We start from the raw sequence: 23,991 nt of genomic DNA, 5'->3' as shown, positions 1-23,991 counted from the left end.
TGTGCATGATAGTAGCACCAAATCGTCAGCGTATAAGAGCCAGGTAACCCTCTGGTTGCCTAGTTTGGGTGAATCAGCAGTTGTACTCTCAAATTTAGAACCAATGTCTAGCAAGAAAAAGTTGAATAAAGTGGAGGCTAAAATGCATCCTTGCTTCAGACCTCGTTCAGTGGGAATTATGTCCGATAGTAGCCCCTCCATGGACAGTCCCACTTGCAAAGAAGTGTGGAAATGCAAGAGTTTTATCAGTGTGAGAATTGAGGAGGGACATCCATGTTGGAAAAGTTTCTTAAACAAAAGTTGACGGTCAATCGAATCAAAAGCAACATAAAGATTACAATTTTCACCAACATATTTATGTTTAAGCAAATTGAGCACAAGCATATTAGGTGCAGTGCCAATTCCTGTAACAAAACCAGACTGAAACGTGTCTCTTTTAAATTCATGCTTTGTCCATTCATTTAGCTCCTGGAAAATGATACGATTGAACAATTTGCCAGGAGCATCTAGTATGGCAATCGGACGATAGCTTTGAGGCAGCTGGCAGTCGCCTTTTTTAACCAAGGGTATAATAACAGCGTGTCTCCATGAGGCTGGAATAGTTTGAGTGATAATAATATTCTTGAAAATTTGAAACAAAACCTCTGCCCAAAGGTTCGGATTGAGCTTGAATAATTTATTCGAGAGCCCATCCAACCCTGGGGCTTTGGATTGACTTAATGTGGAGATAATGTACAATATATCATTTTTTTGTAAAATTGAGATGGAATGGTACATCATTTCCACGTTCTTGTCCCATAGATGGCGTTGTGGGTTTTGCATAGATCTTGGTGAAATGTTCAATCCAAGTTTCATCAGTAACATTATGTGACTGTACCATGGTTTGGGAAATAGCTGTAGCTGTGTTTAATGTAGTCCACATCTGAGCCGTGTTTTGATTAAGGGTCATGGACAACATATTCTCTCCTTTGGTAAAGGGTTGCCCGATATGAACGCATCCAGTTTCTGTGTCTTGTTTTGATTCTAGTCAAGATAGTTGACCTATAATTTGAGGAGAGCAGTGCGGCCTTGCGTTTCTGACCACGATATTCAATTTTCTTCATTCACCTGTAGCCAATTATTTGATAATTTCTGACCAGAAATTTCCAAAAAAATTGGTTGACTGTGTTCTACACACACTAGTTAAAGCTGACATCTCTCTTGAATTATTGTTGATGAATCCAACAAAGGCCAAACTGAAACTATTTCGTTTCGATTGGATAAGTACATGCAACCAATGTCTAGAATATGTGGACTGTGAACTGGTAAAGTCATCTCACAAAAAAATGCGTTGCCCTGAACCCTACTTAGTTAAATATGCTTCTAGTTTTGTGAGGGCTCAGATGATGCTTATTCGTCTAAATTTATGTCCAACCAGGCAGATACTGGGAAGAAGAAAATTGGTGTCACAAGATCAAACCTTTTGTAGATATTGTCTTAATCACCAAATAAGTGAAACATTATGTCACTTAGTGGTTGAATGTCCAGTACTGAGTTGCTTAAGACACAAATACTTTTACGCCAAATGTAAATTTCAAATACTCTGTTCCAATGAAGAAATATGGAACTACCTTTTAACTAACACAAGCTTGTCTGTTCAGATCGCACTAGCTCAATTTGTTAAACATGTGACTCCTTATCCAATTATTTAAAGCCTATGAACAGGACCTACACTACACAACATTGAGCTTCAGTTGTATGTGTATAGGAATGCGCAATAAAATACGGATAGCTCTCCCTGTAGTTCATTGTTTTAAACACTGCCTGAATTTGGTGATGGTGTGATATACATAAACAGAAATCGTTGCCACGTTCTTACTAGTGCACCTACATCCTTTTCATGATTGCTATTGGTGATATAATTCATCCAGTGCACTGTCACAGATTCACTTTATGAGGGATACAGTAGATCATCAAATATCCAGCATATTTACCACTGCTTGCTTGTTCTGGTAGCTTTTGATCATTCCCGCCACAGACACATATTTTCTTTTCCTCAGATGCTTTTCCCCCACAGACATGGGGTGCATAATCCTTCCTCCCTCTCACCTACTTTGTTTTAGCATTACAGCTGACCTTTGGCAGATCTTATCCACTCGGTTGGTTTTCAGTGTTACTCTTTTGCAAAAGGTACCCAATTCTTGCACCTATTGAGTGGGTATAGGGCATCCTCGACAGACAACGTTTGGGCTTGCATGGCTTCTACAAATGGATGGATTTGAACTCACAGGCTAAAACATAGCTCAGGCAAAACTGATATCTGAATAGGTGGTCTGAACCAGGATCTTTGGACTTTTAGCTTCCTACTATGGGTGTATGCCATATTCAGTAGTGCTGTATCTAGTTCGTCCTTCTTTTATTAACATATTCAATTCCTCATTCATTTCTAAATTCAGCTCTCCAATTTAGTATCACTATCCTAGCCTCACCTTTACTCCCTCTACTTCCCATCCCTAGCTCTGGACCACCTCGATTGCACTTCAGCTTAAGACAAACATGCACCACCACCTATGCTGCTGGTCCAAATCCCACTCCTAAATGCCATTAGGAGTTCTCTCTGAGTCCTACCACTTTACCAGTCTTATTTCCTGTCTATGCCCTCACCCCTGCAAACTCTCTCTGACACTGTTAGGTATACAGCCCCACACTGTCATTCCATTTCCTTCACCCTGTCATCTGATGACTTACTTCTCATCCAAGATCTCTAAGATCTGCAACACCTTCATCGTCCTTCTCTCATCCTCATTTTTGGTGCTGCCACTCCATTCTCTTCTAGCCAGCCTTTGCTACTTTTTCTTAACCTCACTCATTGTGCAGGCATCCAGCCTTTGGACAACCAACCTTTTGTGCACCCTGATTGACAGCCTTTTCCCACAAGCTATAAAACAAATAGCATCTCCTCTGTCTTCAAACCCTCACTCCCTACTCCACCAGTTTCAATGTAGGCCCTGCTCCACATATGCTAAAAAAAAGCTGTCCGTGGACACACACTGTCCTACCAGACTCTTTTGTCTCCCAATGCTCTACAATTATGAAAGGTGTGTTTTTCTAAAGTATTGCCTGTTACTTGGAAGTTAACTGTCTTTGCGGTCTCCTTGAATCTGGTTCCATCCCCATCTCTCCAATGAAAAGGAGCTGACCAATTTCCCAAACATTTTCACCAGTGATCATTACTTCAAAGTCGCCTCCCCATCCTCCTTGATGTCTCCACAGCCTATGGAACTGTGGATCCCTTCTACCTTCTCAATCTCTCCAGCCTTGGAATTCAGGACACTGCACTTTTCTCTTACACCTCTGATTGCTTGTTGCTTCTTTCCTGGAAAACATGGACCAATGATAGCTCCATTCTCGCTGTGGGCATTTCAAAGCTCAATCCTCAACCCATTTCACAATACACCTCCTATCACAAAAAGTGCATGGCCTCTTTTGGGTTTTCCTATCATCTCTTTGTTGATGACACTTCCCTTCTTTCTTCTTATACCCTGAACCTCATGTTAGGAAAGATTTCTCTTTTTACAACTTTCCCACCATAGTTTTTATGGGCCCCCTTTCTTTTTGCTCTGTTTTTGAACCTGTTCTGACATTTCGAGAGGAAGTAAAGCCTTCAGATTCACTTCACCTGCCTTTTGCTGATTTGTTATTGGGAAACTGATCAGTCCTTCAGGCTTTCAGTACTGGGAAACTATGTTTCCCTTTTTCCATTTTCGTGACTTTTTAACCTTGCAAACAGCATCTTACAGTGCAATGGGGATACTTTTGTATCACCGTAGCTTTTTATACTTGGGATTTTGCGTTACTTTTATATGTGCCTAAATACTAGCTGGTGGTAGCAGTTACATTTTTACAATGTTTGTGTTATTCTTAGTGTGTACATTCACGCTTACCACGTATGGCTACTATTTATTTATTTATATACAGGAGGAACAATACTCTTTTGATTACAAAAGAATTTACAATAGATAAAAAATCAAATTTGACGGGAAGCAGTGAGTTTGTTACAATGGGGTGAGTTTGAGGGACATTCTGACCAGGTTGTGGAGTGGAATAGAACAGTCACCTGGGACAATACGTACATGGACATACATAGATTAAGGACAACCAATATCAGCCATTTTTAAGTGCAGGGAAGCGGTACGGCCAGCTGTGCTCGGGATGTGACCATGATGGGTGAAGTGCTAGAATGGAGGCAGAGGAAGTGAAAGACAGATGCAGGTTAGAGGTTAGGGAAACATGTTAGCTAGCAGGCAGATGAGAGGTAGTTTAAGAGGGTAACTTGGAGGCGTTTGGTTTCGAACAAATCCGTGTGGACTGTTTCTCGGATGTCCAGGGGAAGAGAATTCCATGCAAGTGGAGCAAGAAGAGAGAAAGAGCAAAAGCAAGAGGAAGCACAGGGATTGAGAGGAGCCAAAGAGATAGTCGAGGAGGCAGAGCAGAGATTTCGAGACATTTAGATTTGGATAACTATCTGATGACTATCAGTCTAAGCCCAGATGGGCCGCCACAGATTCATACAGAACATTTCAACCTAACAAAAGATGGGTTAACTTTTCTGGCCCTGCACAGTTTAGGTGTACAGTTATTAGGTGGTAGGTGCCATCACTCGATTGTGCCACCACCACAGTCGCTTGAGGGTAAACTTCATTCCTTGCTCTTTATACACTTGTGCATTAAATGTATTTTCTCTTGTACTTGATATTTGTGTACAGGGACAGTGTTGCCCCCCTGTTTTTTGCAAGAATCTCTTTTCAAGATGTTGTTTGTATGATAAGAACCTTGATTGTTATTTGTGTACATTAAATCAATATCTGTTTGCATCACACTAGAGGGAATTGTTTTTTAATGAATACCAGAGGGACTCTTCCACTGACTATAAGTAGTTAGAAGAGTTTTCCATACTGTTTTTGATTTAAAGTCCCTGCTGCTTTCATGGGCTAATGTTGCCTTTGTGTGTTCATGGCTAAGAAAGGGGGGGGGGGCTGTCTAGTTCCATTCCACATGCATGATGTCAGAGAGTCTAGGTGTGGGGCATTAGTCAAACCAGTAGTTGTCCTGATTGGACAATAGATGGCTGTTTAAATGGTGCAGATCCTACCATTGGTGGGTTTGGATTCGATTCCAACTTGGATTTTGGATAAGAAGAGGACTCCGACAGCAATTCCTTCAGATCAGCATTGGGGCCAAGAATCCCTCCTAGAGGAACTGCCCACTGGAGATCCAAAGAAGATTCCTGAAGAGGTGCCACATCTTCCGGCATCTGGACCAGTGAAGCCCTATTGCATTACCTGATATCTGAAGGCCCTGAGCAGTGCTTCCGCCTATGGACTAGTGGGACCAACTAGTCTCGATGCCTTCTCGAGCATCCAGCCATTCCGAGCCTTCGGAAGTGTCCCTGAACCACCGAGTGGACTGACCAGCTCTCTCGTGGGCTACCTCACCAAAACTGTCACTGTTCTGCAGTTGAACCCGGAACTTTGGTATCAGTAACTTGTGGTACAAGTCTCCTTCCCTCCAAATCTTAGCATCCCAACATCAAGGCATTCTATCCTAGAGAAGCTTCTGTGTCCAAAACTGGAAGGACTCCTGTTGTCACCTGTGTGCGGAGATCCTCGCTGGGGCTCACCTTCCACCGTCCTGTGAAGTGTCTTGAAGAGGCCTGCATCATTGTAATTGCAATTGTTTTTTTATAACGTGCTTAATACCCAGAGGTTTCTAAGCGCGGACCCGGGGATCGAACCTGTGTTGCACTGCGTCATCTTGCTTCCAAGGCGAGCACGTTGCCCCTGAGCTATCCTCCCATTGCATCTTGCATAGCTTCATCTCCAGCGGTTACATCTGGCTGCTGTACCTGACCGGAAGAATCCTTGTCTCCTGACCTTCCATTCCACTGCCTTTTGGTCATTGAACCTGGGTAGTAACTCCTGAAATAAAAAAGACTATTTACTTACCTTAGTAAAATTGTTGAAGAGTATTTTGTTCCCTCACCAGCAAAAGTAAATTATGACTTAACTGCAACAAGACCTTCTGGTGAGAAGCATTCTGGCTCCTGTGACTTTTTGGCACAAGGCCCCATTCTTCTTAGGGAACAGACTGCTTAGGGAAATAACTTGTGAACTGGTTCCATCATATACTGCATTATTTTACTGACCTTATGTGTTGAATAAGTCATTTGAATGCATATATGAACCTATGGTGAATGTATATATGTTTATTATGAGGGCCACTGACCACACTCACAGTCTCCTAAGAATAGCCTAGACTGCTCTTCACATTAACCTCGATTGGGTTTTGGATAACCCCTCAGAGTTACCTTTTCACTATACACAGAGTGGCCGCCTAAACCCAGTCTACGAGGCCAGATTCTAGAAATCCATCTTAACACCTCGCCTGTAGGATTTCAACCATTCGTCACTGGATGGCACTTTGCTGTCCTATGCCCAATTCCTCTAAGACAAAGAACCTCTATCTTTCTGCCCAGAACTCCCCCCTAGCCTGGAAGTATCTGTTCACTTGACCAATCAATTCACTCCTCCAAGGCTCACAGTCTTCTCTGTCTTCTTGGACAGCAATCTCCAACAGTTCATCACCTCTACAGCTATTGCGTCTTGGCAGAGGCTGTTTACATTCAGGAAGATCTGTTCTCTGCTCACCTATCAGCCCTGAAACACTCTCATAGCCACTGTCCAAGTTGCACTACTTAATTTAAAAGACTGAGTCCAACCGGGCATGGTCTTCATTCACGGGCAGTGGCTAGGCACCAGCCCAGGCCTATATTCCCCTAATTATTAAATTATCAGATCTCAATGTCCATGGAAACTGTCCCTGTCATAGAAACACAATTTAAAGTGCATGAGGCAATGACCATTGGCCCATGCCCCTTATTTACTCCCTTCATTTCATTTCTGTGGTGGTTTCCCTTGAGAAATTCCCATGTTAACAAACCCTAGTCAGATTGATGCCACCTTATATTACTGTGCTAATCATTCTGGGTAATCATTCCCATGTTAATGCATAATTTCCCGATTGCTGAGGTAATGGCAAAGCACAACTATTTAAAAGTCTTCCCAATCTCCTATCTACCCCTTTTTTCTACATCCCCTCCCCACTTTGTATGAATAATTCCTGACTTTCTCCTAATAGCCCCTTTCACTCGCTGGTTCCTGTGATCATTATTTTCTGAGCGCCTCCTGCAATGAGGGAATCCTGTGGAAATCCTGCAGTGTGATGATATTTCACAAATGACAGTATGTAGTACTCTCTTTAATAAACCAACATTTTCCAGATTACTTATAAACATGACTGCAGCTTCACTAAATGCAGAAAGCTTATTTATAAACATAATTGAAAGCACATATTTTCTGTTTGAATACATATGTATTTACAAAATGATTATTAAAATCGAAATTACCATAACACATTAAAAAAAATAACAACAGTGTATTGAAAAAGTAGTTATATACTGTGGTATGTCAGATATAGGAGATGCATGAAACAATATTTATATAATATATTTATAAATGTAGCAGTATATACAGGCCAGGTCTTTGTAGGACTAAGTATTTGTGAATTAGTATGTACAGATCTCTTTTTAATTTTTATCTCAACAAAAGTATAATGTTGAAAATGTCACTAATTGAATCGTGTTCACATATCACTGGGAATTTCATATGGGTCCAACTTGAGTAATATGAATACATTGTATTTTTATTCCAAGACCTTTATAATAATGGATCATATTTTTTTATTTATATACTTTTTATGTAAGTTTGCCAGGAGCAATCCATACCAATTACAATACAACGCCAAGATTAATTTAACAATGCTATAAAATGACGTTCATTGGTATCAACATAACCATTTACTGTATGTAATGTGGTTATATCACAACCATCAAAGAAAAAGGAACAACCCATTGTAACATGCTCCAAGTTTTCAACCTTTCCCCCCTACCCGCCATATCCTCCCCCTCCCACTGTTTTCCCCTTGGGGGCCAAACTAGCATCCGGATTGATCTTGCAAGGTGCTTGGTCTTCTTTTCTATACCACAAGCCCTGTTTTCCATCAATGTTCTCTGGACTTGGGGTGTAAACTGATTATGGATTTATAGCTATTGATTTTTTCACCTATATAAATTCACCAAGGTAAGGAAAGGGTACGTCCCTTGATGAGGACCTGTGTATATCTTCATGGCATGTGTTGGGGGGGCCTGGTCTATGTTTCATTAGTTACGGGACTAGGACGTGGTGGTGGTGAATTACTTGCCTTGCGCTTAACACCTGTCTCCTAGATGCTACAAAGGGGAGCCACTCTGGCTTTATGTGATGTTGTGTCATAGATTACAAGGGTTTTATGTAGCCATACATTCAGTGTCGGCATGTGGGGCCTTTTTGAAGAAATCGTCATGCATACCCTGGCTGCTAACATATGTTTCGTATCATATGGGTCAACCCTGTGTAGTGTACCCCATCGTCTTCTAACCCAAACAGAACCAGGAGTGGAGACATTGGTCTGTCAATGCCATCAATACCCTTTAACCAGGTCAAAACCTCCTTCCAAAATAACTGTGCCAACAGACATCCCACCAAATATGCCTGTAACTGCCAATGTTCCCACATCCCTCAGGCCATATATAGCAGTGCCTGGGCACATTTTGGCTTGTCTATACAGGGTCAACTGCCAATGCTGCAGTAACCTATAATTACACAATTTGTACTGCATTGCGATCAAGGTTGACCACACCTGTTTGTAAATGTCCGGCCATGGGTCTCTGTCTACTGAGATTTCAAGGTCACTAACCCACTGTGATTTAGTATTTTGCATCCCTGGATTTTCTGCTTCAACAAGTGCTGCATACAGTCTGGAAATAAGACCTTTGGTTCCAGAGTGAGTATTAAAGGATTTGTTTGAAAGGCGTCAATGGTCTATATTACTGAACTTCCCAAATTCGGTCTGTTGGGACCCCCTTCAATTGTAAGTAGATGAACAGGGACAATGATTCCCCTAGTAATATTTCATCAAGCACTGGTTTTCCCAGGAATTTCCCTGCTCGCCAGGGTTGGCCCACTCTTTCTAGCCCCCTCTAGTATTGGGGTTCAAACCGGAGTGGCTCTTGTATTTTGTTGCTGATTGTAGTGGGAGGGGCATAGAAATCTGTGCGGAGAGGACCATGTGGTAATGTTATCTTTAATGTTGTATTTTCTCCCCAATTGACACAGGGTATATAAGACTGGGTGAGTCCTTACTCTATTGGGCACACACAGCCCTTCACTTATGGTAACTGGGGACATGAGGGCAATCCATTTTTATTTTTTTATTTGCTGCCCTCTTAAGTGATTTAAAAGTATTCTGAGTTGAGCTCCTCTCTAGTACTCTTTCAGATCTGGAAGACATACTCCGCCCTTTTCTTTGGGTAGTGTCAAGGTCCCAAAGTCTATGCATGGTTCCTAACTTCCCTAGAGAAAATGTGTAGAAGCTTTTTTACGGTCTAAGGAGAAACAATTCTGCTGAACATATTATATATGTGTTGTAAATACATCATATACACAAAACAGGCTGTCCCTAGCAGAAGGACACCCTTTTCCCTGTATCTCGGCGGGCTAGCCCTAGCGTCGGGTGTAGCACCGCCTATCTAAAAGGGATAGAATGGAGAAACCTTTCCCTATTCCTACAGTCACAATTAAAAATCCAGTTCCAAGTTAGTGATAACACAATATGTGGGCATTCTACATTAGATAATGTCCAATTCTAGGATTTTCTAGCGCTCTCTATGCACTGTAATGTGTTATTCTTTATTGGCCGATGCAGTGCCAGCTACTAGATATCTCTATCAACTTGTACTGGTCTAACAAATACACATATGAGGCTCCTTATCTATAAGGTTCTACAAAACATAAAAGGTTCCACAGAAAGAGATCTGTAAAAGCCCTGATACATGAATCAGGTCTGGCAAAATTGGTGATGTCTATGGTCAAGACCCCTCTGCCATGAACCACTTCTGCGTCCTGATGAAGATGACCTGAACTGCAAAGGTTATGAAACCGGTCGACCTTTTTATAGCATGAGCTGGTCTCATGCAACTGATGATCTGTGTATAGAGCAACCTGGCATAGACATCACCAATTTAGCCAGACCTGATTCATGTATCAGGTCTTTTACAGATCTCTTTCTGTGGAACCTTTTATGTTTTGTAGGGCAGGTGCCTGTCAATGGAGGGTGGGTGGGGGCGACATGAGTCGGGGCCTGCCGGCAGGTGCCTTTCAATGGGGGTGGGGTGGGGGGGACATGAGTCGGGGCCTGCTAACAGGTTGCTGTCAATGGGGGTGGGGTGGGGGGGACATGTGTTGGGGCTCCGAAGTGCATGGTGCCATGTGGCCTGCCTGCAGGGCATGGTCAGGGTGGATGGGCTGCCTGCCGGGCATGGAAAGGGGTTGTAGGGGTGTCCCCTGTGGTGTGGGCTGCCTGCGGGGCATGGCAAGGGGTTGTAGGGGTGTCCCCTGTGTTGTGGGCTGCCTGCATGACATGGGGAGGTGGGAGGGGCACACCCGGGAGAGCCCAAACTGCCAAATAGCGTGTCAAATTCCCAGCGCACCCCCAGAATATGCGTACCCTGCTCGTGGCCGGCCAATCACGTGTTGAACTCCCCACGCACCCCCGGAATATAGGTACCCTACTTGCACCTGGCCAATCGCGTGTCGATCTCCCTGCGCACCCCCGGAATACGCATACCCTGTTTGCGCCAGGCGAATCGAGTGTGGAACTCCCCGCACACCCCGGAATACGCGAACCCCGCTCGCGCCAGGCCAATCGCATGTCAAATGCCCCGCGCACCCCTGGAATACACGTACCCTGCTCGTGCCAGGCCAATCGCGTGTCAAACTCCTCACGCACCCCCAGAATACCCGACCCTGCTCGCACCAGGCCAATATCGTGTAGAACTCCCCGCGCACCCCTGGAATACGTGTACACCACTCGCGCCAGTACAATCGCATGTCGAACTCCCTGCGCATCCCTGGAATATGCGTACCCCGCTCACGCCAGGCCAATCGCGTGTCAAACTCCCCACGCACCCCCAGAATACACGTACCTTGCTCGCGCCAGGCAAATCGCGTGTCGAACTCCCCGTGCACCGCTGGAATACGCGTACACCGCTCGTGCCAGGCCAATCGCGTGTCAAACTCCCCGCACTTCCCCAGAATACACGTACCCCACTCATGCCAGGCGAATCATGTGTCAAACTCCCCACGCACCCCCGGAATACGCGTATCCCACTTGCACCAGGCGAATCGCATGTTAAACTCCCAGCGCACACCCGGAATATGCGTACCCCACTCGCGCCAGGTGAATCGCATGTCAAACTCCCTGCGCACCCCTGGAATACGCATACCCCGCTCGCGCCAGGCCAATCGTGTGTCAAACTCCCTGTGCACCCCGAGAATACGCGTACCCCGCTTGCGCCAGGGGATTCACGTGTCAAACTCCCCGCGCACCCCCGGAATGCCCCGCAGGCAGCCCATCACGCCTGACCATGACCCGCAGGCAGCCCACACCACAGTGGGGACATTTTCCACACAATTTGCCTGGTGCAGGAGGAATATGCGTATTCAAGGGGGTGAGCGAGTTCATTTCCACACGTTTTGGCTGCCACGAGCGGGGTACGCGTATTGAAGGGGGTGCGCGGGGAGGTTTTCACACGTTTTGGCTGCCACGAGCAGGGTACACATATTCAATGGGGTGCGCAAGTACATTTTCACGTGTTTTGGCTGCCACGAGCGGGGTACGTGTAGATTTTCATGCAATTACAGTGTAGCGGGCCTGTAAACTGGTACAGGGTAAGCGCGTCCCTTTGCGCCATATTGGGGATTTCAATGGCTTTTCCTTGCATTGCGCAAGGGGCGTTCTTGGGGGCGTAACTGGCGCTGCAGGATGTTCGCTGCGCCACGGCTCCAAATGGCTTGGAAAATCCATGAATACACAGTGCGACAGAATGCTGTTTAAGGCACACGGCTGGCGCACGCTGGTGCATGCTCCCTCTCTGCGCTGCCCGCGTGCGCTGCTTCTGCGCTAAATTCTATGAATTACCCCCTCAGTGTATATTCAATTGGTTAATAGTGTTAGCCTTATGTGTTCCACCTATCATTGTGAGTTGTCAATCGTTTAGTCGTCCATGTTTGCTCCATTTAGATTTTAATATTAAAGCACGGATTACTCTTAGGACTTTCCTAGTAGTATTCCAACTCATTCTAAAGATGTTTATTTCTTAGTCTTCCTAATTCTCGTTCTTCTGTCAGTTTCTCATTCTATCATAAATCAAAGAGAATTTTACATTTGATTCCAGGTCTCTTTTTTATACTTATTGTTTCATAACACTATGTTTGGAATCTCAAACATTCTTACCTACTGCTTTCCAATTTCAAACACTGTTGTGTATAACTAAATAATTTTCACCTTTTTTCTCACTTCTTATAACCTGATAAAAAAAGTATACACATCTCCAAGTCACACTTGATGTTGCCTTTCTCCTTCCTACTTTTATAAGTAATGAATTTACTTCAATCCTTACCTAATTGCTCAGCGCCTTTGTCACAATTCCGATTTCCATACCATACAATTTATTTCAGGATAGACTTCTTGTTCACCATTCCTAAAATTCAATTCCTATGGTCAGTCTGTTTAGTGTATTGCCCCATTCTAATCTAGCCCAATGTTTTCACTACTACGGGTACACTCTGAAATCTTCAATTAACAAATATCCTCATTACATTAACGGCAACTAAGCCACAATGATCTTATCAGCTCTCCTTAGTTGCAGCAATTTTGACTAGCATCCCTCGCCCACTCTTACCTTTGATGCTTCTGCATTTACATTAATGCGGTGGTCCACACGGCGCGAGAGTGCCATTTTGTTCTGGCCTCAAATTAAAGTCTAAAGGTATGGCACGTCATTGCCTTGGACATGCCCCTAAGTACCATATATCAACACAACCCTGAAAGGAGCATTTTTATCCAAATATTATTTTAAATAGCATGGTTATATTCCAAATAACATACTGCTTATCTCCCTACCCCACTACTCTTACCTATAGATGATATTATATTCAGATGTCTGCATTGTTACACATGGCGCGAGAGCGCCATTTTATTCTGGCCCTACTTCACACGTATCCACAGAAGCCCAAAGGAGGCTTTGTGATTGAACATTTGTTCAAATAACCTGGTTGTATTCCAAATAAGAAACTGCTTGTATTAGGATCAGACACGCGCCAAACCAGTATTCCAAAGGCGCCATTGCGCCCCCGTCATGATTTTCATATCACACAACATTCGCAGATCAAATAATTCTCTGTGTTTGATATAGATTCTCTTGGTAGATTACAGACTTTTCATATTGCGGGCTATCTTGCAATATGACATCTTTTATCTATTGTGATAATGACCTCAATATGTGAGGTCCCCAGTTTAGTCCTTTCTATTGCCTGAGAAGTCAAACTCCTAGATACACACCTCACATGGTGATTCTGACCTTACACTAAAGACCTCTAACACTGAGGACCACAAGTGTGTCCATTGTATTGCCTAAACAAATTGAAATTCTAATTATAGAATTCAGGTTGGAGATTCTTAATCTCGTTGCTCAATAGGCTATATATCACTCTGAGTCTTCTATATATACACTGTGAAAATCATGTTATATGAGTCTTGTTGGTGGACGCTCAAATAATTATCAATACCTATAACCGTAACTTTCCACAACCTCCAAGGGCACCTGTGCTGCCAACTGTTAGGAATCTATTTTTAACAACCCTCGGGTCATTGCCTGAATCGAACATCCTATTCACACAGAATCTGTACAATCTTAGCTTTACAGAAACACCCCCATTTCACGGTCGGAGTAAAAGCCCTTATACACTGTTCTATATTTGCAAATCATTTTTGCTTCCATTCTCTGACGCTCTTTCTATCACCACCCCTTGGATTTCTTTGTATGGTTTTTGGGCTTATAAACCTACTTCCTGACTTGTCATCCATCTGGTGACAATCCTTCCAATGTTCAAGCAATGTCAATCTTACATCTTCCTTGTGCAATGTATTGACATGCTCTCTAATTCTCATCCGCAGTTCACATATTGTACTTCCTATATAGATTAGACCACATACACAAACGATGGCATACACCACAAATATACTTCTACAATTATTGAATTCTGTAATAATCACTTCCTCATCAATGTCGATTTTCAAACTTTTGCATTCCATTGTGTATTGGCACATACTATAGTTTCCACATTTATAGAAACCCAACAGATTGTGATATAGCCATGTCTGTGTTTGTGGTAAAGGTTGCATAAATGATGGGCTTAATGGCATCTTTCAAAGTCGGTGCTTTGGTATATACTACCTTTCGTCTGTCTTCTATATAGTTCACTAGTTATGATGATAGGTTATTTATAACACGCTTAATACCCAGAGGTTTCTAAGCGCGGACCCGGGATCGAACCTGTGTTGCTACGTGTCGTCTTGCTTCCAAGGCAAGCATGTTGCCCCTCAGCTATCCTCCTGAGACTAGATCTGAGTCTAAGGTCAATATTTTCCAATGCTTGTGCAGGATCTTATACAATTTGCTCGAAAATGGGGTTACCATTCACACCTTCTACCACTTATGTGTCTGGACCCTGTCTTTTGGTTTGAGTAGATCTACTTGATTCATGGATCTAGTTTTCTCTCTAGCCTTCTTTACAATATCCACTGCATAACCCCTCTTCTTGAATCTTTTGTCCAGGATCATACATTCTTTTTCAAATTCTGTACTCTTTTTACAATTCATCCTTCCTCTAATACATTCTCCAGTCGGGATATTGTAAATAACACTAGGGCCCTCATTACGATACCGGCACTAAACCATGGCGCTATTAGCACCATGGTTGGTGCCGGTATCGTAACGTATCCGCCATGGTGAAATGGGGAAATACCGCCCCATTCCAAGGTTGGCGGGGCGGTATTTCCCCATTTCCCCATGGCCCTTCCCCATTCCCATTTTTGCACCATAGGGCATAATGGGAATGGCGAAGGCGCTAAGTACGGTACCGCAAATTGCGGTACCATACTTACCGCGAAGGGACCTCGTAATTAGGCGCTAATGGGTTAACGGCGCCGCAGGCTTTTACGGCACCGTTAACCCATTAGCGCCAGGGTCGTAATGAGGTCCTAGGTATATGACAGCTCATTGCTAACAAAACAGAGTTAACTTCTGTGGGTTTACTATACGTTTTTGAAATGATCCCGTTACCTTTTATATATAAAATAGTATCTAGAAAGTCTATCTCTGTTGCATGACTATTAAATGTGAATTGAATGCCAAAGTTGTTAATGTTAAGATAATTCACAAAATCTTTCAAACACAGAAAACTTCATCAATAAATCTTGTCCACAATTTGATTCTTGATCTATACATATTGTCAGAATAGACATATTCATTTTCAAAGACTCTCATAAAAAGGTTTGCCAATGCGGTGCATAATTCACTCCAATCGCCACCCCCTTGGTTTGTCTGAACAAGTTCTCATTAAACAAGAAAACATTGTTTCTGAGTGTAAACTTCAACATATCTTTTACCATCGTTATATACAAGAGGTATGAAGCTGATTTTTTAACTTATGTATAATCAATTGTTCTTAACGCCATATTGATCTCAAACTGTTATCAGGTGTACTTTCAATAATAACTAATAATTATTGGGTATGGGCACAGGGGTTGAAACACATTAAACCTTATTCTTGGAAGGCTTCCCTGGGCTTGAAGCTCTCTTTTCCTCTGCAGCCCATTAGTGCCTTTGTCAATGATTGTAAAAGTGGTTAGCACAGTGGAGAGTAAGCCCACAGTTTGGATTACAATCATGTACATTAGCCACAAGTTTTACCTCTGAACTAGAATGTCTTGTGGCCAAATGGGTTGTTCATAGTACACAATATTACCTTACTGGCTAGCAATGCAAGCTAGTCAGTGATCATACTCCACTAGTCTAAATGGCCTGAAACAAAGATTTGAATCCTTGCATTCTGAGATGGTTCCTGGCCCTACAACCATTTTCAATCAAGGTAGAACATTGAGTTGGAAGGAAACAGATGTAGGTTGTATTTCCTGGTACTCAAAGTCAGGAAGTGGACAGGTAAAGGAGGAACAGTTGTAAGGAGAGGTAGAGGTGTATAACGAGGTCAGTATCCTGGCATTGTCAAAAAGGGAGGAGAATGGCAGTTGAGAGGGTCCAAGTTCCTATCCCTCTTTGTGCCAGCATGCTGTTATGCAGTACACATTTGTCTCACATCATGCATTTAGTACAAAATACTCTCCAGACCCTTTCTGTTTCTTGTAGAGTTAGCAAACCTAAAATGAGCTAAAACATGGAGCACAAAGAGAGTTCAGAGAGAAGCCCTCCAGCACTATTGATATTTTATTTTTATCACGCTCGTACACAAGTGTTTCAGAGTGCTACATGCAGTCTGCAACTTGAAAGCAAAGGGCTGACCCCAAGGAAGACAAAACAACCTTCCAGTATCCAGTACTGAAGGCCTACTGCTGCTGAAAGTAAAGATCCAGGGGGTAGAGAGCCTGCAGACCTGCAACTACTTGCCAGCAAGCAACGCGGCACAATGCTCTCCAGGGCTGGGTCAATGCACTGCAGGGGTGGCTCATTTCCTATGCTACCACAGACTTAACCATGGGGATGTGGTTTCCAAATAGACTGTAGCTTCCTAAGAGGAGCCTAGGACCAAGCCTGCCAATATGAACATGAACATTGAGTACATCAGTCCATCATCATTATTCTGCGGCTGACTCGCAAGGAGAAAAGGGTCTAGACTTAGCTCGTTTTTTTGACAGTTTTTCGGATTGTGTCATAACCCAGGTGAGAAAGATCGGAATAGATCAGACAGGGGAGGTAGACCAATGGCAGCAAGAGGGGGAAGCATAAAAAAAGAAGTAAAGATAGTAGGAATTTGTGGGATGTACTGGTGAAGTCACAGGAAATGGAGGTAGCAGAGCAAGAGACCAGCAGGACGAAGAAAGGAGCAGTGGAGTGTGAAGGCGATTTCTGGTGAAGGTCAGATATTGTTAGTGAGTGCAAGTGGTAGCACAGTGTGAGTGTGCATGAGACAGTGTGGCTGGGGTAGTTAGTTGAAATAGTGTAATAAGTAAATGTGAAATGTATGTGATTAAGTGAAAGGAGGATGTCGAGTTGGAAATGGGCAGAGTTGTAGTAGAGTGGAAGAGGAAGTAGTGTAAAGGATGGAGTAGTGATGTGAGGGAGAGAGTAGACGTTTGGAAGAGGGAGTAGTAGTTTGCAGGAGGGAGTAGTAGTGTAGATGAGTAAGTAGTAGTGTGGAGTAGCTGAGAGAAGGAGAGAGGAATAACATAAAAGAGTGGAGTCAAAACCTAGAAGAAGCGAAAGATATGTGAGGGACAAATGGGGAGAGGTTAGAGAGCAGAGGCAGGTGGGACTGGAGAGGGAGTGTAGAGAGAGATAAGGAGAGGGAGAGGATAAAATGAGAGTAATTGAAGAATGACTGAATCAAGCAGGGTGTCTGCAAGTCACAATCTCATGACCCCTTTTAGAACACTAACAACTTGGTAGAGTAGGTAAAGCTAAGATGTCCTAGAGGAAGTTTAGTTAGGTAAGGCCAACGGCCTTTAGGTTATTATAACAGTTCATCTAGTTTGTCAAAATACTGAGGGTGAAACAATCGCTATCTACTAAACAGGGTTAGGGATGCTTGGATTAGGGTGGAGGTACTTTAAACAAGACCAAGGGGGTGGGCATAGGGTCTGTTGAGAGTATAGTAAAACATAACATCAATTCAAATATTGATATCAGCAGATTATAGCACAGAAATGCATCTTGGTATCGTCATGTGTCTTTTATATAAAAAACACACATTATTTAAGCAGAGCCAATAAATGAATCTACATGTCTATTGAATGGGTCATTAGGATATGTCAATTACTTTCAATACACTGGGCCTCATTAGATGTTTAAAAACCGGCAGGCTGCCGCCAAACCTCTGAAAATTTCCGGCGCCCGCGAATGGGCAATTACCGGGTCATTATGGCCCTGCCGGACCCAGTAATTACCCATTTGCGGGCACCAGAAAAGAGATGCTCCCCATTCCCATTCGGCCCCATGGGGCTGTTTGGGAATGGGGAGGTCGGATGCACCAGTGCATCCGACATGCTGTGCTCACGGGTGCCTTTCTGCCCGCCAGGTCGGACCTGGCGGGCAGAAAGGCAATCGCGAGCACAACTCGTAGTTTGCTGGTCTGGGAATTACGGTGCTGGTATGCTTACCGGTACTATAGTTCCCGGACCGGGAAACTTATAATGAGGCCCACTGTTTAACTCCATGTCATTCTCAGAAGTCAGATTTGAAATTGGCACTGGACCGACTGCTCAAGCGATCATGTTGCTTAGATCGTGGGCTGAATCTCTTGATCCAAGCCTGCATACCGAGCAAGCAGGAAGCGGCTTGCACCCGCCTTACCATCTTTCCCCACCTCTCCTTTCTACTGAGGGTGTAATAGCAGGGGAGTGTCTTTATTGGTAAGTCACACATGAGTAGACATAAACCAAAGGTAGTGTAGAGGGAAGCAAAGGACCTGACATTTATCCCCCATAGATGCATGATGTAACCCTCCTAACGGATAGAGGAGGAATGTAGTGGGAGAACACTGAGAGGGAGACACCATGACATCACACCCACACCTCAATGGCCCATAGTTCTAATCATGACATGCACACAGGGAAGACAATAGGGAAGATAAGATATAACACAGTGTTAGTATTTTTCTATATGAAGAGGATACGTACAACCCACTAACATATTGAATACATCAATCAAACCAGCAGAGGCAACAACTAACAGCCATCTAACTATTCCACTGTATTATATTTTAAGATGTATTTATTTATTCTTATCAAACAGTTGTCTGTATTCTTATCAATGGTACATTTCAGGTTTGTTTGATGATTGTTATTTTTTACAGTCAAATACACATTTGATTGATATTTGTGAAGTTATATGATTTAATTAATGTCCCAGATAAATTTGATTGGCAGATCCTTCAGCTTTTCCTGAAGCACACGGTCAAACCTTTCATTTTGTGCCACCGTCATTATGTTTTTCCAGTCTCCAATAGTGCCTAGGGTGAAAGTGAGAAGATGGTGAGATGTCCACATGTTTATAACTGCAGGGATAACTGAGGGCCAACAATAAGTGACATATGACATAGCTCTCCCTGAAAAGTGACATGCCACTTTGTAGTTCATTGTTTTAAACACTACCTGAATTTGGTGATGGTGTGATATACATAAACAGAAATCGTTGCCACGTTCTTACTAGTGCACCTACATCCTTTTCATGATTGCTATTGGTGATATAATTCATCCAGTGCACTGTCACAGATTCACTTTCTGAAGGATACAGTAGATCATCAAATATCCAGCATATTTACCACTTCTTGCTTGTTCTGGTAGTTTTTGATCATTCCCGCCACAGACACATATTTTATCTCCCTTTTCCTCAGATGCTTTTCCCCCTCAGACATGGGGTGCATAATCCTTCCTCCCTCTCACCTACTTTGTTTAAGCATTACAGCTAACCTTTGGCAGATCTTATCCACTCGGTTGGTTTTCAGTGTTACTCTTTTGCAAAAGGTACCCAATTCTTGCGCCTATTGAGTGGGTATAGGGCATCCTCGACAGACAACGTTTGGGCTTTTATGGCTTCTACAAATGGATGGATGTTAACTCACAGGCTAAAACATACCTCAGCCAAAACTGATATCTAAATAGGTGGTCTGAACCAGGATCTTTGGCCTTTTAGCTTCCTACTATGGGTGTATGCCATATTCAGCTGGTTGGGTAACAAACTTTGGCTTTATGAGTGACTTGTCCCTGGCAATTCCACTTAGTGCTGTGTCAAGTTCTTCCTTCTTTTATTGACATATTCAATTCCTCATTAAATTCTAAATTCAGCTCTCCAATTGAGTATCACGATCGTAGCCGCACCTTTACTCCCTCTACTTCCCACCCCTAGCTCTGGACCACCTCGATTGCACTTCAGTTTAGGACAAACGTGCACCACCACCTATGCTGCTGGTCCAAATCCCACTCCTAAATGCCATTAGGAGTTCTCTCTGAGTCCTACCACTTTACCAGTCTTATTTCCTGACTATGCCCTCACCCCTGCAAACTCTCTCTGACACTCTTAGGTATACAGCCCCACGCTGTCATTCTATTTCCTTCACCCTGTCAGCTGATGACTTACTTCTCATCCAAGATCTCTAAGATCTGCAAAACCTTCATTGTCCTTCTCCCATCCTCATTTTTGGTGCTGCCACTCCATTCTCTTCTAGCCAGCCTTTGCTTCTTTTTCTTAACCTCACTCATTGTGCCGGCATCCAGCCTTTGGACAACCAACTTTTTGTGCACCCTAATTGACAGCCTTTTCCCACAAGCTATAAAACAAATAGCATCTCCTCTGTCTTCAACCCCTCACTCCCTACTCCAGCAGTTTCAAAGTAGGCCTGCTCCACATATGCTAAAAAAAAAAAGCTGTCCGTGGACACACACTGTCCTACCAGACTCTTTTGTCTCCCACTGCTCTAGAATTATGAAAGGTGTGTTTTTCAAAAGTATTGCCTGTTACTTGGAAGTTAACTGTCTTTGCGGTCTCCTTGAATCTGGTTCCATCCCCATCTCTCCAATGAAAAGGAGCTGACCAATGTCCCAAACATTTTCACCACTGATCATTACCTCAAAATCCCCTCCCCATCCTCCTTGAATTCTCCACAGCCTGTGGCACCGCGGATCCCTTCTACCTTTTCAATCTCTCCAGCCTTGGAATTCAGGACACTGCACTTTTCTCTTACACCTCTGATTGATTGTTGCCTCTTTCCTGGAAAACATGAACCAATGATAGCTCCATTCTCGCTGTGGGCATTTCTAAAGCTCAATCCTCAACCCATTTCACAATACACCTCCTATCACAAAAAGTGCATGGCCTCTTTTGGGTTTTCCTATCATCTCTTTGTTGATGACACTTCCCTTCTTTCTTCTTATACCCTGAACCTCATGTTAGGAAAGATTTCTCTTTTTGCAACTTTCCCACCATAGTTTTTATGGGCCCCCTTTCTTTTTGCTCTGTTTTTGAACCTGTTCTGACATTTCGAGAGGAAGTAAAGCCTTCAGATTCACTTCACCCGCCTTTTGCTGATTTGTTATTGGGAAACTGATCAGTCCTTCAGGCTTTCAGTACTGGGAAACTATGTTTCCCTTTTTCCATTTTCTTGACTTTTTAACCTTGCAAACAGCATCTTACAGTGCAATGGGGATACTTTTGTATCACCGTAGCTTTTTATACTTGGGATTTTGAGTTACTTTTATATGTGCCTAAATACTAGCTGGTGGTAGCAGTTACATTTTTACAATGATTGTGTTATTTTTAGTGTGCACATTCACGCTTACCACGTATGGCTACTATTTATTTATTTATATACAGGAGGAACAATACTCTTTTGATTACAAAAGAAATTACAATAGATAAAAAATCAAATTTGACGGGAAGCAGTGAGTTTGTTACAATGGGGTGAGTTTGAGGGACATTCTGACCAGGTTGTGGAGTGGAGCAAATAGAACAGTCAGATGGGACAATACGTACGTGGACATACATAGATTAAGGACAACCAATATCAGCCATTTTTAAGTGCAGGGAAGCGGTACGGCCAGCTGTGCTCGGGATGTGACCATGATGGGTGAAGTGCTAGAATGGAGGCAGAGGAAGTGAGAGACAGAGGCAGGTTAGAGGTTGGGGAGCTAGCAGGCAGCTGAGAGGTAAGTTAAGAGGGTAATTTGGAGGCGTTTGGTTTCGAACAAATCCGTGTGGACTGTTTCTCGGATGTCCAGGGGAAGAGAATTCCATGCAAGTGGAGCAAGAATAGAGAAAGAGCGAAAGCAAGAGGAAGCACAGGGATTGAGAGGAGCCAAAAAGATAGTCGAGGAGACAGAGCAGAGATTTCGAGACTTTTAGATTTGGATAAAGGAGGATAAATACAGTGGTGCCTAATGTGTCTATTGCCCTAAAATGGCCATGCACAAAATGTATGCTTGTTGTTTGGTCATTGAGAAATTGCATATCCATACCTAACTGATGACTATCAGCCTAAGCCCAGATGGGCCGCCACAGATTCATACAGAACATTTCAACCTAACAAAAGATGGGTTACCTTTTCTGGCCTTGCATAGTTTAGGTGTACAGTTATTAGGTGGTAGGTGCCATCACTCGATTGTGCCACCACCACAGTCGCTTGAGGGTAAACTTCATTCCTTGCTCTTTATGCACTTGTTGCACTTTATGTGTTCAGTATTTATGCATTAAATGTATTTTCCCCTTGGGGACCAAACTAGCATCCGGATTGATCTTGCAAGGTGCTTGGTCTTCTTTTCTATACCACAAGCCCTTTTTTCCATCAATGTTCTCTGGACTTGGGGCGTAAACTGATTACGGATTTATAGCTATTGATTTTTTTCACCTATATGAATTCACCAAGGTAAGGAAAGGGTACGTCCCTTGATTAGGACCTGTGTATATCTTCATGGCATGCGTTAGGGGGGCCTGGTCTATGTTTCATTAGTTACGGGACTAGGACGTGGTGGTGGTGAATTACTTGCCTTGCGCTTAACACCTGTCTCCTAGATGCTACAAAAGGGAGCCACTCTGGCTCTATGTGATGTTGTGTCATAGATTACAAGGGTTTTATGTAGCCATACATTCAGTGTCGGCATGTGGGGCCTTTTTGAAGAAATCATCATGCATATTCTGGCTGCTAACATATTTTTCGTATCATATGGGTCAACCCTGTGTAGTGTACCCCATCGTCTTCTAACCCAAACAGAACCAGGAGTGGAGACATTGGTCTGTCAATGCCATCAATACCCTTTAAGCAGGTCAAAACCTCCTTCCAAAATACTGTGCCAACAGACATCCCACCAAATATGCCTGTAACTGCCAATGTTCCCACATCCCCTCAGGCAATATATAGCAGTGCCTGGGCACATTTTGGCTTGTCTATACAGGGTCAACTGCCAATGCTGCAGTAACCTATAATTACATAATTTGTACTCCATTGCGATCAAGGTTGACCACACCTGTTTGTAAATGTCCGGCCATGGGTCTCTGTCTACTGAGATTTCAAGGTCACTAACCCACTGTGATTGAGTATTTTGCATCCCTGGATTTTCTGCTTCAACAAGTGCGACTTGGACCTGCTCACACAAAAGAAAAAGAAACTCATTCGAACTGAGTCACACGGCCAATTAATGGTTGAATATCTCAAGGCGGGAGTTATCCCAGAATGGCTGCAGGTCAGAAACATCCCTCGAGTGTTTTTAGACAATCCAAAGTTCATGGTGGGTTTCAGTGGGGTGGGCAACAAGTGCTCCAGAGACTGGGTTATTCTAGTGATTTCCACGGCAGAAGAGGAGGCGAAAATACAAAAGAAAGAACTCGCCATCCTAGAAAAAAAGATTTTAGACGAATCCATTATCCCAGAGACCAAAACACTACTGGAGAAATTACAAGAAGAAATGGTGAAATTTAAAACCTTCACCTTAGACAAAAAAATATGGAAATTGAAAAAAGACATACTAAATTATAAAGAGGAGACCACTTACCCATACTTGGTTCCCGGTTTCTTCCAAACAGTGAATGCCAACCATGGCCCTGTTCGGGGCACTAATTGGCAAAGACCCTACAAAAAATGTGTTTCTTTTTCAAACTCAAGCAACAGTAGTGATTCGGGATCTGTGAATAATGTACCCAGCAACAGAGGGGGACATCCCCCACGAGGTCAGTTTTTTCAAGGACGGGGCAAAAGAGGCAGAATGCGACAACCAGGAAACCATGGAATGCGC

At 43.2% G+C, this 23,991-nt stretch overlaps 1 protein-coding gene across 1 annotated transcript in view; it reads right to left on the bottom strand.

Moving 5' to 3' along the window:
- Positions 1–18,960: 18,960 nt before the first annotated feature.
- The window catches only part of LOC138452651 (amine sulfotransferase-like), a 401,286-nt gene continuing 396,255 nt past the window's right edge, over positions 18,961–23,991 (bottom strand). Inside the window, exon 7 of the mRNA XM_069605019.1 lies at positions 18,961–19,220. Within this exon, the coding sequence (XP_069461120.1) occupies positions 19,105–19,220 (116 nt within the window). The 3' untranslated portion in view covers positions 18,961–19,104. The remainder of the gene's footprint in view (positions 19,221–23,991) is intronic.

The sequence above is a fragment of the Ambystoma mexicanum genome, chromosome 4p (assembly GCF_040938575.1).
Source record: "Ambystoma mexicanum isolate Mex_15411 chromosome 4p, UKY_AmexF1_1, whole genome shotgun sequence".
In the NCBI taxonomy this organism is placed as follows: Eukaryota; Metazoa; Chordata; class Amphibia; order Caudata; family Ambystomatidae; genus Ambystoma; species Ambystoma mexicanum.
Note: the sequence above shows the minus strand (reverse complement) of the source record. Positions and strands in the feature narration are given on the sequence as shown.